General features: G+C 38.6%; 1 protein-coding gene across 5 annotated transcripts in view; it reads left to right on the top strand.

Moving 5' to 3' along the window:
- LOC137274078 (protein WWC2-like) overlaps nt 1–15,782 on the top strand; it is an 80,350-nt gene that overhangs the window by 11,112 nt on the left and 53,456 nt on the right. For all 5 annotated transcript variants that reach the window (XM_067807071.1, XM_067807069.1, XM_067807070.1 and 2 more), the window contains exons 2-4: nt 8,680–8,789; nt 11,524–11,618; nt 13,805–13,913. In XM_067807071.1, coding sequence (XP_067663172.1) covers nt 8,680–8,789; nt 11,524–11,618; nt 13,805–13,913 — 314 coding nt within the window. The remainder of the gene's footprint in view (nt 1–8,679; nt 8,790–11,523; nt 11,619–13,804; nt 13,914–15,782) is intronic.

Below are 15,782 nucleotides of genomic sequence, written 5' to 3'. Positions count from 1 at the left end.
GTTTGCCTGGTCCAGGCCTGACAATTTCCAGGTTCTTGTGACATCGCTGAAATACTGCTGTCTGCTACATTAGCATCTGCTCATTCCTAAACATTCCAGGCTGTTGTCTCCGATGAAATCTTTCATTGTGTCTTGTGTAATCATTCCTGATATTATTAGGAATAACAGTAAGCTTTGAGATACGAAACATCAAATCTGGGAAAATATTTGAGAAACAAATTGTGAAGTTCTTGAAGTAAATGTGTGTGATTGTGAATAAAGCACTGTGTGAGCATTATAAAATAAAAAATAAAAAATAAAAACTTTGAGCTTTTATGTGTACAAAATTGTTCATGTCAGCAAAACCTTCTAGCTGGATACCATTAGAAGTGATTTGAAGTCTAAAATAAACATCCTCTAATCTTAATGAAATCTGCCCTTTCAAAGTAAGTGAAACATATGCAGACTTGAAGGAAATCATCTTTGTTGCAGATAGCTCACTAACTATTTTCCCATAGAAAATTGTTTTGGTTTGATTAAATGTTATTTGTGGTAAACCCCTGGCAAGCAGAATCTGCCATCCGGTTCCATTTACAATGCACCCAATGTGATAGGTTCGCTGTTCCAGTGTTAAACATCCTCATCCTGTGGACTATTGTAATTTGAAGTAGAAAATGTTTTACAGTTCAGCTGATCATCCAAAAGAGGGATTGTGATTTTAAAGGAGCATGCTTTTGTAAATTGTAGTAAAATATGTTTAAAAGTTTTAACTGATCATCCATTTGAGCGAGTTTTTAGAAGTTGGGAAGTACAAAAGCGAACAAACTTCTGTCAGTGAGTGTGAAGTTTTGATACAGATAAATGTACCATTGTCAAGCAGGAATGTGTTAGCATCTAACTGATCATCCAAAAAAGGGATCATGGTCTTAAAGGAGTAGGCTCTTGTAATTTGAAGTCTCAAATGTTTAACTGATCGTTCAAAATTAGATGTGTTTATAAATGAATAGACATGTGTTAACATTTAATGGAAATGTTGTATTCCTTAAAACTTGGCTTCTTAGACAGTGATATTAAACTTTGTGAATTTTCTACCTTGTCATTGATTCATTGTTTACAAATACCAACAATGGTTTGTCTCAGAGTAGAAACGCTGTGGAACAGGCATTAATCCAGGCTTGCAGTAGCACTAGTCTCATAGCACATATCACTCATAAGAAACAGTAGCCATATTTAGGTTACCATGGTTACACTATGTTTTAGACCATGCACATTTTTTATGAAACAAGGCATTACTAAAAATGTGATTATTCTTCATTTTCAGTTGCAATAAAATTAGTTCTTTCAAATTAAAACTTTCAAATTCTGCTTAGTGCAAGCCTGATCTACATAGTTCCTGTTTAGTCTACCATTAGAATGTTTTGACAAGTGAAAAATTGTTTCTTTTGAGCTGAATGATGCATTACCCGTCTTATCTTTCCTAGTGTAGTGCAGCGTTTTGTGAATGACATGAAACTTTACACCTATCATTGCAAGTAGAGATGTTGGTTTAACTGATGTGATATTTATCTTTTGTAAAGGAGCAGCCAGGATTTCACAGGAATATTGTTCCTGTTTGAGGCTACATTCACTAGTTTGTGGTTGGCTAGTCTAGTGGTTAAAGTATTTCCTTGTCATGCCACTTGAGTTCGATTCTCTACATGGGTACAGACCTGTCACATAGCTGGAATGGCGGCAGTAGGGTAGTCTAGTTGTTTGTTCATCATGGGTGCAGTGTGTAGTGATATTACTGGAATATCACTAAAAACAATAGAAAACTACACCCACTTGCTCTAGTTGGCTGAAACGTTTCATAGTGGGTCATGAAGCAGTTAAGTCATGCACATTATGTCAGCTCATTCTTCCAGCCCAGACCAGACCAGACAGTGTTTTACGACCCTCGGCCTTGGACTTGTGGTCACAGTTAGCTACACATTCATATTTCCAGTTTTATGATCTGCTTTAGTAGTTGCAATTAACTCTAAACGTGAACGTTTCAGTCTAGTGGCATAGGCTCTTGTGCAATGAGTCTGTGCAATAAAATATGCTCAGATGCTTACAGTGAATGGTTGTTGGATTTGCTTGTGGCTGAATGTATGTTTAGTGATATTTATGAGTATCATGATGCCTTGGTGAATCATACTATGTAACTTCTGTGTGAACTAATGTACATTCTCTGAAATATTTTTTTATGTGTAAGTTTCTGTGTGTTAGGTATTGCAGTCTATCTATCCACTCCATGTCAAGTATCCCATTGTATCTGTCCATCCTGTCAGTTATCACATTGTATCTGTCCATCCTGCAAGTTATCACATTGTATCTGTTCATCCTGCAAGTTATCACATTGTATCTGTCCATCCTATGTCAAGGATCACATTGTATTTATCCTTCCTATGTCAAGTATCACATTGTATCTATCAATCCTCTGTCAAGCATAACTTGTATCTACCATCCTGTCAAGTATCACATTGTACCTATCCATTCTGTCAAGTATCACATTGTATCAACCCTAACCTCTGTTCGCAATTAATAAATTTATATATCATTTGCCATACCAGTACCACATATGCTGTTATGATGCAGATATATTGATGAACTGACATTCTTTTTCCACTCAGCCACCTGGTCAACTAATATCTGTTTCCCCATGTAGAGGATCAAATTGTTATTAGAATTTTGCTGTGCATTACAGAATCAATGTATTGTTCCTCACTAAACTCAGTGTAGACTATTGTATATTAGACCTCCCAGCCAAAGCAGCTGTCAGTATATCCCCCAGGTCTACCATGAACCTGTGTAGATATATAATCCCATTATGGGAATTGTCTTCTCCAGTCTTCGAGACCCTTGATACATTTGGGATATGTAGCCAAACGCCAGTCACATTCCGACAATTGTGTGCACTTTCTGCATGCTTTCTGCAGATGAACTGACTTGCTGGGGTTTTTTTCACGCCAAGGTCGGGATGACTCGAGCTCAGCTATGATGAAGACAACAGGCACTGGAATGTCGATTCTAGGAATTCACATATTTGTAAGCGTTCATTGTCAGGAAAACCCAGGTTTTCATTCTGACTCTGGGTCATCAATGACAAGTTAATGCCAAAACTAATGGCTCTTGATTGGATGTTGGTCGTTTAGTATGGAGATGTGGATATGTTCCAGTTTAGTATGGGAATGGTATTGGCAGTATGGTATTTGGTTGCATTCTTTTCCTGTGATGAGGAGCATTTTCTGTGAATGTTGTGCAGCACTTTTATGTACTTTTGTTATTGTGTGATCTTACCGTCTGTAACCTTGAACATACCGAGGGGTAAAAAGGCATCTTTATCGGTTGTTTACGGAATAACTTTGCATTATTATGTATAAAAATGAGTTAAAGTATCAAAAACAATTTCTTTCCATTGGTGATCAGTTAATTGGGAGAGTTAAAAATTCTGAAAAACTTTGAATATCCAGTTTGTTTCTCAGCATATATTTGAGGATGGGTGGGTTTTCTCAGTGGTTAAAGTGTTAGCTTGTCGCAATGAAGAGTATGGTTCTTTTCCCACTATGGTTAGGGAAGCTAGTGTGAAATCCCAGCTGGTCAAATCTGTGTAATATAATATCTGAAACTCTTTTTTGGTGTACACTTGAGTTATGTTCCTTTTATGTTGAAAATTAGTGGTGGAAAACCAAACTCACTCACTCACTCAGTATTTCAGACATCTGATTTGATATTCCCTGATCATGATTGTAATTAACAGTCTGAGTTTTGACTATCTATGGACAGAGGCGACTCGGAACATCCAGTTTCTGTCTGTTAATGCATCTACACATTGTTCATTTATTCCAATGATAGTCAGTGTTGAATGTCCTGGTTGGCACAAATATTTTCACTTTAAATTATTGCCCATTTGAAGCACTCTGTCCTCAGACAGTGAATGACATGCCTGAAATATGGGGGCATACTTGATCTCTTTAGATATTGTGTAATTCAGGGCTATATTTGTCAGTGGTTGTCAACTGAAGTTAAGGAATGCTTGGCATGTTGACAGTTGCTTATTTAGACAATATGGGTTATCCTTGTCTGCATCTGTGTAGCAGGCCTGAGGCCACCATTTCCTTACAGAATGGGAAGATAACAATGTACTCAAAAAAAGGGGGAGGTAACTCAATGCTTGCGAGAGATAATATTTACTGATTATATGGACTACTGGTCCAGAAGTTACTGAGTGAAATGCTGCAAAGAATGAAAAATTATATTTGAGTGACAATTTTAATAAAAGGCATGATAAATAGAGATCATAATGATTTCAAACTAACTATCTGACTAAATGACTACTGTTTTAAACATAGCATGATATGTAGATGACAAGTGTTTCCGAAAGTATAACATTGTCTAACTGGACATATCTGGACGGCAGCAGTTTCTGAAAGAACAACTTTGTCTAGCTTGACATGATATTTAGAGGACAAATTTGTCGAAAAGGACCTGCTATTTTTCATCGACTTAAAACAGTCAAGAATATGGGCTTGTATCTGTTGGGATGTGGATACTGTGTGAAGAAGACACATACAGTCTGGAGGAGGCATCCCTAGCTGCATGCGTGGGCCTCGGGGATAATGTGTTGAGCTGCATTGTATACATCAAATTACACTACTAAGTGCCACCTCCCATGATTTCATAACAAGCTGGCATGGGGAAAATACACTGTTTAGCTGTTTGAAGTCAGGAGGACAGCTACATTCTTTAGGTATATGCAGTGTCAACCGTTTTGTTGAAGTCAGGAGGACAGCTACATTCTTCAGGTATATGCAGTGTCAACCGTTTTGTTGAAGATGCTTTAGGTCCTAGTTAACTCTTCCACCAATTGTCTTTTCATTTGAACTGCTAGTCTACTTAGTTTTGCTGCAGTAGTTAGGTAATAAGTAAAAGATTCTAGTTAAGTAATGAAAAGCTGGTTTATAGTTTACAGTTTTATTGTTGATATTTACAGTTATACCACTGGTGTATACAGTAATATAAATGGTGTATACAGTAATACCACAGATGTATAAGGTAATGCAGCTTGTGTGTACAGTTAAACCACTGACATGTACACTTATGCTGCTGGTGTATACAGTTACACCACTGATGTGTACAATAATACCACAGGTGTACAAGGTAATACAGCTGGTGTGTACAGTTATACCATTGACACGTACACCTATGCTGCTGGTGTATACAGTTATACCACTGATGTATACAGTAATACCACAGGTGTACAAGGTAATACAGCTGGTGTGTACAGTTAAACCATTGACACATACACTTATGCTGCTGGTGTATACAGTTATACCACTGATGTATACAGTAATATCATTGGTGTACAAGGTAATACAGCTGGTGTGTACAGTTAAACCATTGACACGTACACTTATGCTGCTGGTGTATACAGTTATACCACTGATGTATACAGTTATATCATTGGTGTATAAGGTAATACAGCTGGTGTGTACAGTTAAACCATTGACATGTACACTATGCTGCTGGTGTATACAGTTATACCACTGATGTATACAGTTATATCATTGGTGTATAAGGTAATACAGCTGGTGTGTACAGTTAAACCATTGACATGTACACTTATGCTGCTGGTGTATACAGTGTGACAGTGGCTGCAGTGGGATGGGGACGAGGGGAGGAGGGAGGGGAGAGGAAACAGGTGGGAGCTGGCTGAGATTTGTGCTTCAGTTTCACTTTATCACCCATTACTTGTATCAGCAAGTAGTTACAGCTGTGGTGTACACACCATAGTTCGAAGGGGGAGTTCATGGAGAGATGGGTCAGGCCATGGTTAAGAAGGAAGATTTTCTTTTAAATAATGACCAAGTCTTTCAAGGTGCTGTGTAGTTTCAGCACAAGGTTTCTTCAGCACCTTACCTGTTCTCATATGTTTAAACAAAGTGGCAAACATCTGTGCAGTGCATCACTTCAGGTTTCCATAACATATTGCCAGGATGACATGTTGGGATTATGGAATCACTGTTCAAAGCAGGGTTAAAGTAACATATGATCTATTAATGAAGTGAGATATAAAGAAACATTTTCATCAGTAAGTATTTCATCTAAAATGAAGTAAACTGGACTGTCAAATTTAAACAAATGCCATGATATGCAAGTGAAACAGATTGGACAGTATGATTTGGGAGGTGTGTTGGGAATAGATGGGTATGGTAGAATAGGGACCAAGCCTGTAATTTCTGATGTTTGTTTTGCTGATTGCCCCCTTTTGGTGTGCCATTATCTGAGGTTCATGAACACGTTCGTACTTAGGGTCATTTGGGTGTCACAAAAATGTTGAACATCAATGGTCAGAATGATCAAAGTCTTTCCCCAGAAGGCTGACTGCCTTTGGTATGAGGCTCTGTAGGTGTATTTTAGCCACATTGGAGTAAAATAGGCCTTCAGCAACACATGCTTGCCATAAAAGGCGACTTTACTTGTTGTGAGGGGCAACCAACGGTATCAGGTGGTCAGACTCGCTGACTTGGTTGACACATGTCATTGATTCCTGATTCCGCAGGCCGATGTTGATCACTGGATTGTCTCGTCGAGACTTCAGTTTTACAGGCGCCACCATATAGCTGAAATAGTGCTGAGTGCGGCGTAAAACTGAACTCACTCACTCACTTTTAACCATATCATGGCAGATATACCTTAAATTTTGTTCATTGTGTGCCAGTTAAAACATATAGGTCTCTGCAACATATCCTTGTGTGATAAGCGTATTTGATGGTCTGGCTAGCTATTCTTGAAACGTTCGTAACCCTACGAACTTCTTAACCCATTCTTCACACATTGGCTACAATCGAAGTTAAGAATCCTTAGGGCTAGGAACGTTTCGAGAATAAGGGCTCAGGTTCTGGGATTTATTTATTGCTTTTTTATTAGATCCAGTTTTCTTAGAAAAGGCCCACAGTTTCTCAATCAAAGGGCGGTCTGGTCCAGGCATTGGTTATGGGGGTGATGTTGTATTTGTACCGCAGATCAGAGAGGAGTGCTTCAGCGTTGTTACGTGTGAGCTCGTTACGTGTGTTTTCATCGTTATTCTCTTTTTGTGGAGTCTATTTTCAGTATGTTTGTTTTATCTTCCAAGAGTTCTGTTTAAGAATATATGGTTTCAAATTAAATGGTAATCATTGCTTGGGTGTAAACTAGGTTGATTTTGGTGTTATCTTGTGTTCAACTAAGTCTTCACTGTACTTCAATATGTGTGCATGTCTTCTGAATGTTGACAATCACTTGACCTTAAACTGGGAACTGACTTGATCTAGTATCCCTCTAGGAATGGCAGTTTGTGTAATGAGGTACTTCATGTTTTCCATGTTTGTATCAAGATGTGGTAATTTCAACAAAGATTGTGAATAGATTTATAAAATGCTGAATTAATTCCTTTTTACCAATCTGCCCTCCCACCCATCCTGTTTTATCCATCAATGAACCCTGTTTTCCCTATCTGTCATCCCACCCAGTATAGCCCTTTACCTATGTTCTCACCCTTTTTGCAGCATGTAAAGAGAACAAACAAACCTTGGTGCAATATTTCTGCTAAACATATTGAGTTCCATCGAGTTATTCTGATGGGTAGCAAATGTTCATCTTTATTAATGGAGATACTTTCTGTACAGAACTACGCCTTGCACTCTAGTGTAAACTGAAGGTTACACTCAAATACATAATTGTCAGTTTTTAAAATGTGAGAGTTTGAACTTCACCATGTTTGCAGGGTAATCTACCGCACACCTGGCTTGCGTTTACTGTAAATGAATTGCACTTGTATCCCACTGCCAGACGCATTGTTACATTGTCACTTACATGTGGGAATAACCCCAATATTGCACAGTGTTTTTTGTTTGAGATTTTAGGTATCACTTTTTAGGTGACAATAGCACATGTACTGTGGCTGAACTTGACAGCCTATTTTTACAAGAATGGGTGTGGGTTGAGAATAAGTCTTGTGTGTAAACACAAATGTATACAAATGGAAGCAGTTGTTATGACAGATATAAACCTGAAGTCCCTTTTCTGCCAGATCAGATTTGGTTGGTATTGGTTGAATTCAGTCTATAGCCAGGATGTAACTGTCTGGTATGGAATTTTACTTCCCCTGATCATGTCTTGTTGGATGGATTACTTAGACAATGACAGGTAAATAATTTTGAAGTGAAAAGGTAATAATATTGAAGTGAAAAGGATAAAAATATTAGTTCCTTTGTCAAGAGTTCACTTCAGATTTGGGAAGGCATGTTTTGGGGATTCAAAGGTAGGGTTAGGATTTTTCAGAGATTTACTGTTGTATGTCTCATCATTACATCCTTATTAAGACCCAGGTAGAATTGATCTTCAGTAACCCGTTCTTGTCGCAAGAAGCATCTAACATGATCAGGTGGTTAGACATGTTGACTTTGATGATGCTTGTCATCGTATCCCAGTTACGTTGATCGGTGCTCATGCTGTTGATCACTGGTTTGTCTGTTCCAGACTCCATTATTTACAGACAACCACCGTTTAACTGGAACAGGGTGGAGTGCGGGATAAAAATAAGCTCCTCACTCAGCATCAAGTTGACGTTCTGACAAATGATTGAAATACTGTGTAAACCATACTTATTTGTTTTCAACCTATTTTGTCCTATTTCAGATACACAAAGCCTCAGACATTTGCAGACTGTGTCGGAGATGAACTGCCCATTGGCTGGGAGGAGTCATATGACCCTAACGTGGGAATATACTACATCAATCATATAAATCGTAAGTTTTGATAGCTACTTGTTTCATGAGAGTAGTTTAATGGATGGTCTTTCATTATTGACATTGCTCAACTTGTCATATTGTTGTCATATAAACTACTTCACTTGTGATTGAAGTAATTTAATATTTATCTCTCTATATTGTATTTGTATCTGACATATCTGATAATCCCCCATTAAGTGTTGAATAGTAACCATTTGAATGTTTGAAGGGGCTTTGACAAAGCTGCTTCAGTTAAATTCTTAAGATATTTCAGTTGTCTTCTGTGAATCATACTGGAACATTTTGTAGCCTTTTAGCTTAAGGAACGCCAACCTTGACTTCACAGATTTTTAGCTCAAGGAAGGCCAACCTAGGCTTCACAGGCTTTTTGGACTCAAGGAAGGCCAACCTTGACTTTGTGGCCTTTGGGCTCAAGGAATATGAACATTGGCTTTACAGCCTTATATTAGCTTTAGCTCATTGAAAGCCAACCTTGGTTTCAAAGCCGTTTAGGTCAAGGAAGACGAACTTTGCTTTTGCAGCTTTATTTTCTCAAAGGGGGCCAACTTTGACATAGTCACCTTTGGGCTCAAAGAAGACCAACCTCGGCTATAGCCTTTTAGCTTGATGAAGGCCAACCTTGACTTTTCAGCCTTATAGCTCAAGGAAGGCTAACGATGATTGTGATGTTGGTTTTAGGAAGTGTATTTGGTTACTTAGGGAAATTTGATTTGCCAAGGTCAGTTCTCAGTGTCTTATGTGTTGCTGCAAGCTGCAGTCATAGCCTGACTATGACAACCATCCTAACCTGTAGATGTGGCTTACCTGGCCCTCCACTGATTATCTCAGTCTGGCATGACTATCATTTCAAGCCTCTTTTACTCCTCCTCATTTTCAAGATGTTACACAATGATTTGTCTGTTTTCATATATTTTGAAGGTGAGCTTCAGAACCCATCCCAATTTAATAAACACAGATAGAGGAACAAAACATTAATCCATCTTCCTGATCAGAGGAATCCTTTTACTTCAATCCCTTGGGTGTACTTTCAGTGATTTCTTGTGTGCCCTAAATGAAATAAGTGTAAAGGAAATATAGTGTTTCCTTGTCAAACCCACGTTTGTAGGGCTTGATAAACTTGTCAGTGGATCTGAATCTCCCTATCTCATGAACAGCCAACTACTATGTTTCCAGAAAAATGTTTATGCAGTATTTCAGGATGAGAGCATGATGTTAGGAGATCTTATCTGGAGTTCATTGATAAATTTCCAGGAACATTTGTGTATGGTACGCCCAAGATGATGGGATAGGCTGTCTGCAACTGCTTGCTATGTTTCCCCATCCAAAATTAAATATTTTGACATGCATTGAATATATTTTTTATCAAAAGAGATCACAACATGTGAACTCAGTCCATGGAACTTTTATAACGTTAAGTGGTCACAGTTGGGAGAGCTCCAGTAGTGTCAGACTTTATCTGCAGCGGTTTCTTTTTTTTTCATTTAATAATGCTTCTTTTAAGTTCAGATGAATGGAAAAAGATTTTTTTCAGTGACTAAATCTAATTTTGATAAAAAAATTAATGTTACAACTTGACAGCTAGTTTTATGCACATCTATTGTTTTCTTCTTGGCATATTGGCAAAGTTAATTTCTTAAACAAGGAATACATTTAGTCTGTTTGGAATCTTGCTTTATATAAGGATATCTGCTCTTGATGGATAGTGGTATATTTTCATAAAGGCTTAGCTTAAGTTTATTCATTGTTCTGTTTGTCAGCTGTAGCGCTTGTTAGAGCTTGATAACGTAATGCTGTGGTTTAAGGGGTCAGTATTATTTGTATGTAATGAGTTCATGAGTCCCAAGTGTGTATTGTAAACACTTAAAACACTCTGAGGTTTTGTTCAAACATTCGGGTATTAAATAAACTTACTAGAACTCCTTTTCGTGCATTCAGTTGTTATAAGATGACATTGCTGTCGTGTAGTTACCTATCATGCTAAGACTGTTGATCCCCATTTCATATTGCGTACTTAGAACTTATATCCCATGTATTAAATAAAACTCAGTATACTATGATCAAAGCCACTTTAATGTCTTTTATGTTCCGTCCGTGGGAAACAAAAATATTTTCAAGTAAAAGCCTAACAAGTGTTGAACAAAAGCTGAACTTGCTAACAGTGTATTTATGTGTGTGCCTACTCCGTGGTGGTACAATGGCTGCTTCAACCTTACGCCACCTCGCTGAAATAACTAGCGCGTTAGGACTGCTTGATTGTCGCGCTATTCGTCTTTGTCTGCAGGCCAGACTGTTTGGCCAAGCTCTCTCAACCATGTCAGCAGCTACCTGGCAAAAATATTTAGGTCACCAGTGTCCCTTGAAAAAACTTCCTGTCCCATAGTGTAACATATTGCGGGCATTTTTGTAGCATTTAAAGAATTATCATCTAGCTCAATAAATAAACAACCTGTAGTGTGTGTATGTATTGCAAAGTAAATGGTATTTTCGTGTAAAATTGACTGCTTTTAACAATTGAGTGGTTTGCATTGTATAGCCTATCACAACATATAATTTGCGCGGAGAAAAATTCCATGAATTGTTTACCAGAATACTGGCTTGAGGACATTGTAAATCGAAGAAACATTTTGCAAGCTAGCAAAATTGAGTAGCGGGATGTTTCTGACCTTATTTCTTTGAATTGTTATTGAATTAGATAGTTTTGATATGTTGTTGTTACTTTGTTGTTTTTCAGAAACAAATCAATTAGAAGACCCGAGGCAACAATGGCGAAAAGAACAGGAACTGATGCTGAAGGACTATCTTGTCACAGCGCAAGAAGATCTGGAGGTGAGCAATTAGGCTGAGGATTGTTTGCACGTCCACTTCCACCTTGTATCCTTGCACTTTGTGTGGTTCACAAACACTTCCCTATTGATACAGGCTTGACACCATCAGTGATGAAGGTTGAGTGATGTTATGGAGATCAAACAGACAGCTGCATACAAGTACTGCCTTCACAATGGGCATCTTCTTGCTTCAGAAATATGAAGGGTTGCTGTCTGAAATTGGCAAAAGCGAAAACCAAGATCAAGTGGTTTCAAACATGACGCTGATAATTTTGTTGATATTCGTTTAAATAGCAAGAGAAGTTCTTTGTCATAAATAAATTTCATACTATTTCCTGGATGTTCTTGTAAACACCATAAACACAGAAACACAACATTTGAGGACGTATGAATATCGATGGTGCAAGAACACAGTGGTGTGCTCAAATTTTGGGGGATGGTTGTGGATTTGAATGTTGGTTTCTTATATCCATGGTCCTCAGAGTGTCAGCAGCAGTGGATTTGTGACTGGATTATGTTCCCAGGTACCTTGTGCCTTATCTATGCCATTGTGCTCATGATTTCAACCACTGGTTGGCATAGATTTAAGGTACCCCTATTTGCAGGAGAATATATATCTGATTGCATCATTGCCACAGAGCAAAAAAATTAGATGACGGGCATAAGTAACTGTTCATTATGGCCGAAATTTCGCAAGTGTGCTGTAACTCACTCACTCACTCACTCGCTCATGCCATGCCAATCACTCGCTGAAAATGGTGACATTTTACACAAAGTTGTTCACATTTTTTTTCACTTTGCTGAATTCTCAAAATGGATAAATTTGGTGACATGGGACTTTAACATACTGTGACTGAAGAGGAAGTGATCAAATTAATTTGCTTGTTTGTCGTGATGTAACCTTTGCCGTATCCACTGATGGAAGTGTATGGAGATATTACTGGTTTTGATGAGGTGTGATTATGGACTAACCTCCAGTAGGGTGTAGAACACAGGACAAGTGAGAGCCTGCCATTGATTAGTGCCCATCTGTCTTGTGGGCTTGACATTTGGTGATGTATGTGTCTCCCAGTACATGGCTGGGCTGACAGGCGGCCATGCTGTGCTGCTCACCAGGGGAACATGGGCAATTATAGTTTTGTATATCTTGTTGAAATTTTGATAACTTGTCTTGCTTTCATGTCCCGCTCCTGGTATTGCTGAAATATTTGTAAAAGCAGTGTAAAAACACTCACTCAGTCTTATTCTTTCACTCACTCACTTGCTCTTGGTTATGGTTTTAGTGTGTAAATGGTTTTCTGAGATTCATAAAACTTTAAGACTGAATACAGAACCTGAAACAAACATATCCAAGAAAGATCACATAAGTCTACAAAATGTAACAAGTCTAGATTTTGTTTCTTCAGTAAAATATGTTCTTTTCAGAGGCTACTTGTTAGTCTAGGTGAACAGTTTTTTTATTTAGATTACAAAGATCATCCCTAAGGTGAACAAATTGATAATGAAAGGGAGAAAGTATTAAAGATACATGGAATACAGCTCTCTGCACAGTTGATGGCAGTAATGGCTGTCAGTAGTAAGAGGCCTCCCTTGGTTTCGGGCACTTGTTAGAACTGTACCCCCAATTCTAGAAGGGTTATTGACTGGATGCATGGCGTCTTCATACCCCTTATTCATCAACCTTCTTGAGGCTATGTTCATGTGAGCGGTGGGGTAGCGTAGTGGTTAAAGTGTTTGCTCAGTGGTTAAAGTGTTTGCCAGGTTCAGTTCTCGTCATGGGTACTATGTGTGTACCTTGCTGTGAAATTGATGGACTATTGCTAAAAGTGGCATGAAACCAAACTCACTAACTTCGTTCATACTGCCACTGATCCCTCAAAAATGAGACCTCTGAGTTGACTTAGTGGATCAGGTGGTCATACTGGATGATGGTGGGTCATCACATCATGGTCACATGGATTAATGCTCACATGGTCAATTACTGGATTGTCTGAATAATGTATAGGCAGGCTGCTGTAATGTAGGTGGAATGTTGCTGAGTGCTGGTGCATTTGAAAAAGTTCTCCCAAAACAACTACTACCAGCCCTCAGATTAGTATTCAACTACCCATACATTAACCATGTAGGTAATAAATTCAAATTCTATTCTCAACCCAAGCATCATTTATGTTTATGTGTTATTTCCAGGCCAAGAAGGAGATATATGCCGTGAAGGAACAGAGGTTGATGTTGGCCCAGGATGAGTTCCTTCACCTCAATGAGACACTCTCAGGATGGAAGTCGTCCAGAACAAGCTGTAAGTACCCATTCTTCTTCCACAGATACTGGGAATGGGCTCTGTCATCTAGTGGTCTGCAATTTGGTGTCCCAGTTCTGTCGCTGGGCTGCGACAAATTGTAGGTTGGAATCCTGGTTCATCCAGAATATTTATAATGCTGTGTTTTTCAACACTGCCTCCTTCATTTAAACCTTTACCCATTAACCTTATTCGTCTGCTTTCATGGGCAGCGGGGTAGGTTAGTGGTTAATGCTTTTGCTGGGTTTGAGTCTCCCACAAGGCTACAATGTATGACCCTATATCTTGTTTTCCCTGCTGTGATTTAGCTGGAATGTTGCTAAAAAGAGGCGTGAAACTAAACTCACTCACTGCTTTTGTAATATGTTTTAACTGAAATACTATGCAGAGCCTTGTTTAAACCCTAACTCACTCAGATATTGAACAGACTAGCGTCAGCCTGAGGACAGGATCCACTGGCACATGGTGATCGTATTTGTGCGATGTTAGTATGTTATGTTAAAGTACATGAGTTATGATCATTTCATTGCTAAGGTAGCTTTGTGCAAGGGGGCCCAGGTAAGAATAAATACTCAGTGGATTTGTTGATAGAGCTCTTTGACTATGTTGATTGCGTGTGTTCCTTTCTGATGGCAGTGAGTATTGGTAACTAGTTTGTTTGGCCTGCATTTGTTTACATACGGACCTCTATGATTTTGTTGGAATATTGATGAATGTGGCTGAAAAGCATCTACCCTAACATAAATGTTTCAGTTGAAATCTGTTGATTATGACAGAATACAGGCATTCCAAGTCTATACATTTCTCTGTGAAATTTTATGCCACATCAACACTATTTCCTTGTTACACAGCAGAAAGCCTTAAGTGCACTTAATTGCACCAGGCTATAAATACATGGAAATAACGAAGGAAAACAACCAGCATTGCCCAAGTTACAGGGTATTAACAGTTCCCATGTATGTGCCCAGCAGTAGCAGAGGAAGGGGCTTCAATATCTGGTTATCAACTTATAAGTAAGGAAGATCCTAAGAAATAATGGAAACAAATGCTTTGTATTTACTTACATGGAAAGCTGCTTCATGTCTTTTAATTATTCTTTTTTGAAAAATATCATTTCAAGTTGAGAGAAATGCTCATTCGGTATTAGACGTCTTCTGAACTGTTTTCTCGGCTTAAGAGTCTTGTTATTTAGGGAAATCGTCCAAACAGATTGTGATTTCTTGGTCCAGGAAATGCTCACGTTTTCACTTAGGTAGGGAATCAGTGCGAGTTTCCATCCATGTTTGCTGCTATTGCACATTGTCTTTAACAGGTGTCTGTCTAGACTGCCTGTTTAGCATGCTGTGTTTAATGAGGAAACTGTCTCTTTAATTATGACATCCAGGCTTTGCCAAACAGAAGTGTGAGGAAGACGTGTTAGACTAATCTCTATGGCAGTCGACACCATCCTGAAACGAGCATAATATTGTTCTTCCAACCTATGCCGGTAAACTTCACATATGACTACAGACAGCATTATCCATGCTGAGTATTCCCTACTCCAGAATTCACCTAAAATATGTCCGACTATAATAAGGTCAACAAGCCACATGATACATGGAGAGAAACAAGCGGTTTCTATTTCGGTCTTATGTTGCACATTCTTGTAGCCGCCAGTGATGGATGGTGTTCTGTGTTGGTCAGACCAGATACTGCTGGACAGAGAAATGTGGTCAGCTATGCAGGGAATTCACCCACTTGGTAGACTTTCTGTGAGGTGCCATGGGTATTTTGTCATGGAGAGTTGCCATGGAGAGTTTTTATTAGCCAGATTGGTATCATTGCTGTAAGATCTAACTTCTTTAACAAGGGACTGTAGTCATCATTTGC

This window comes from Haliotis asinina, chromosome 2 (genome assembly GCF_037392515.1).
Source record: "Haliotis asinina isolate JCU_RB_2024 chromosome 2, JCU_Hal_asi_v2, whole genome shotgun sequence".
NCBI classification, from domain to species: Eukaryota; Metazoa; Mollusca; class Gastropoda; order Lepetellida; family Haliotidae; genus Haliotis; species Haliotis asinina.
Note: the sequence above shows the minus strand (reverse complement) of the source record. Positions and strands in the feature narration are given on the sequence as shown.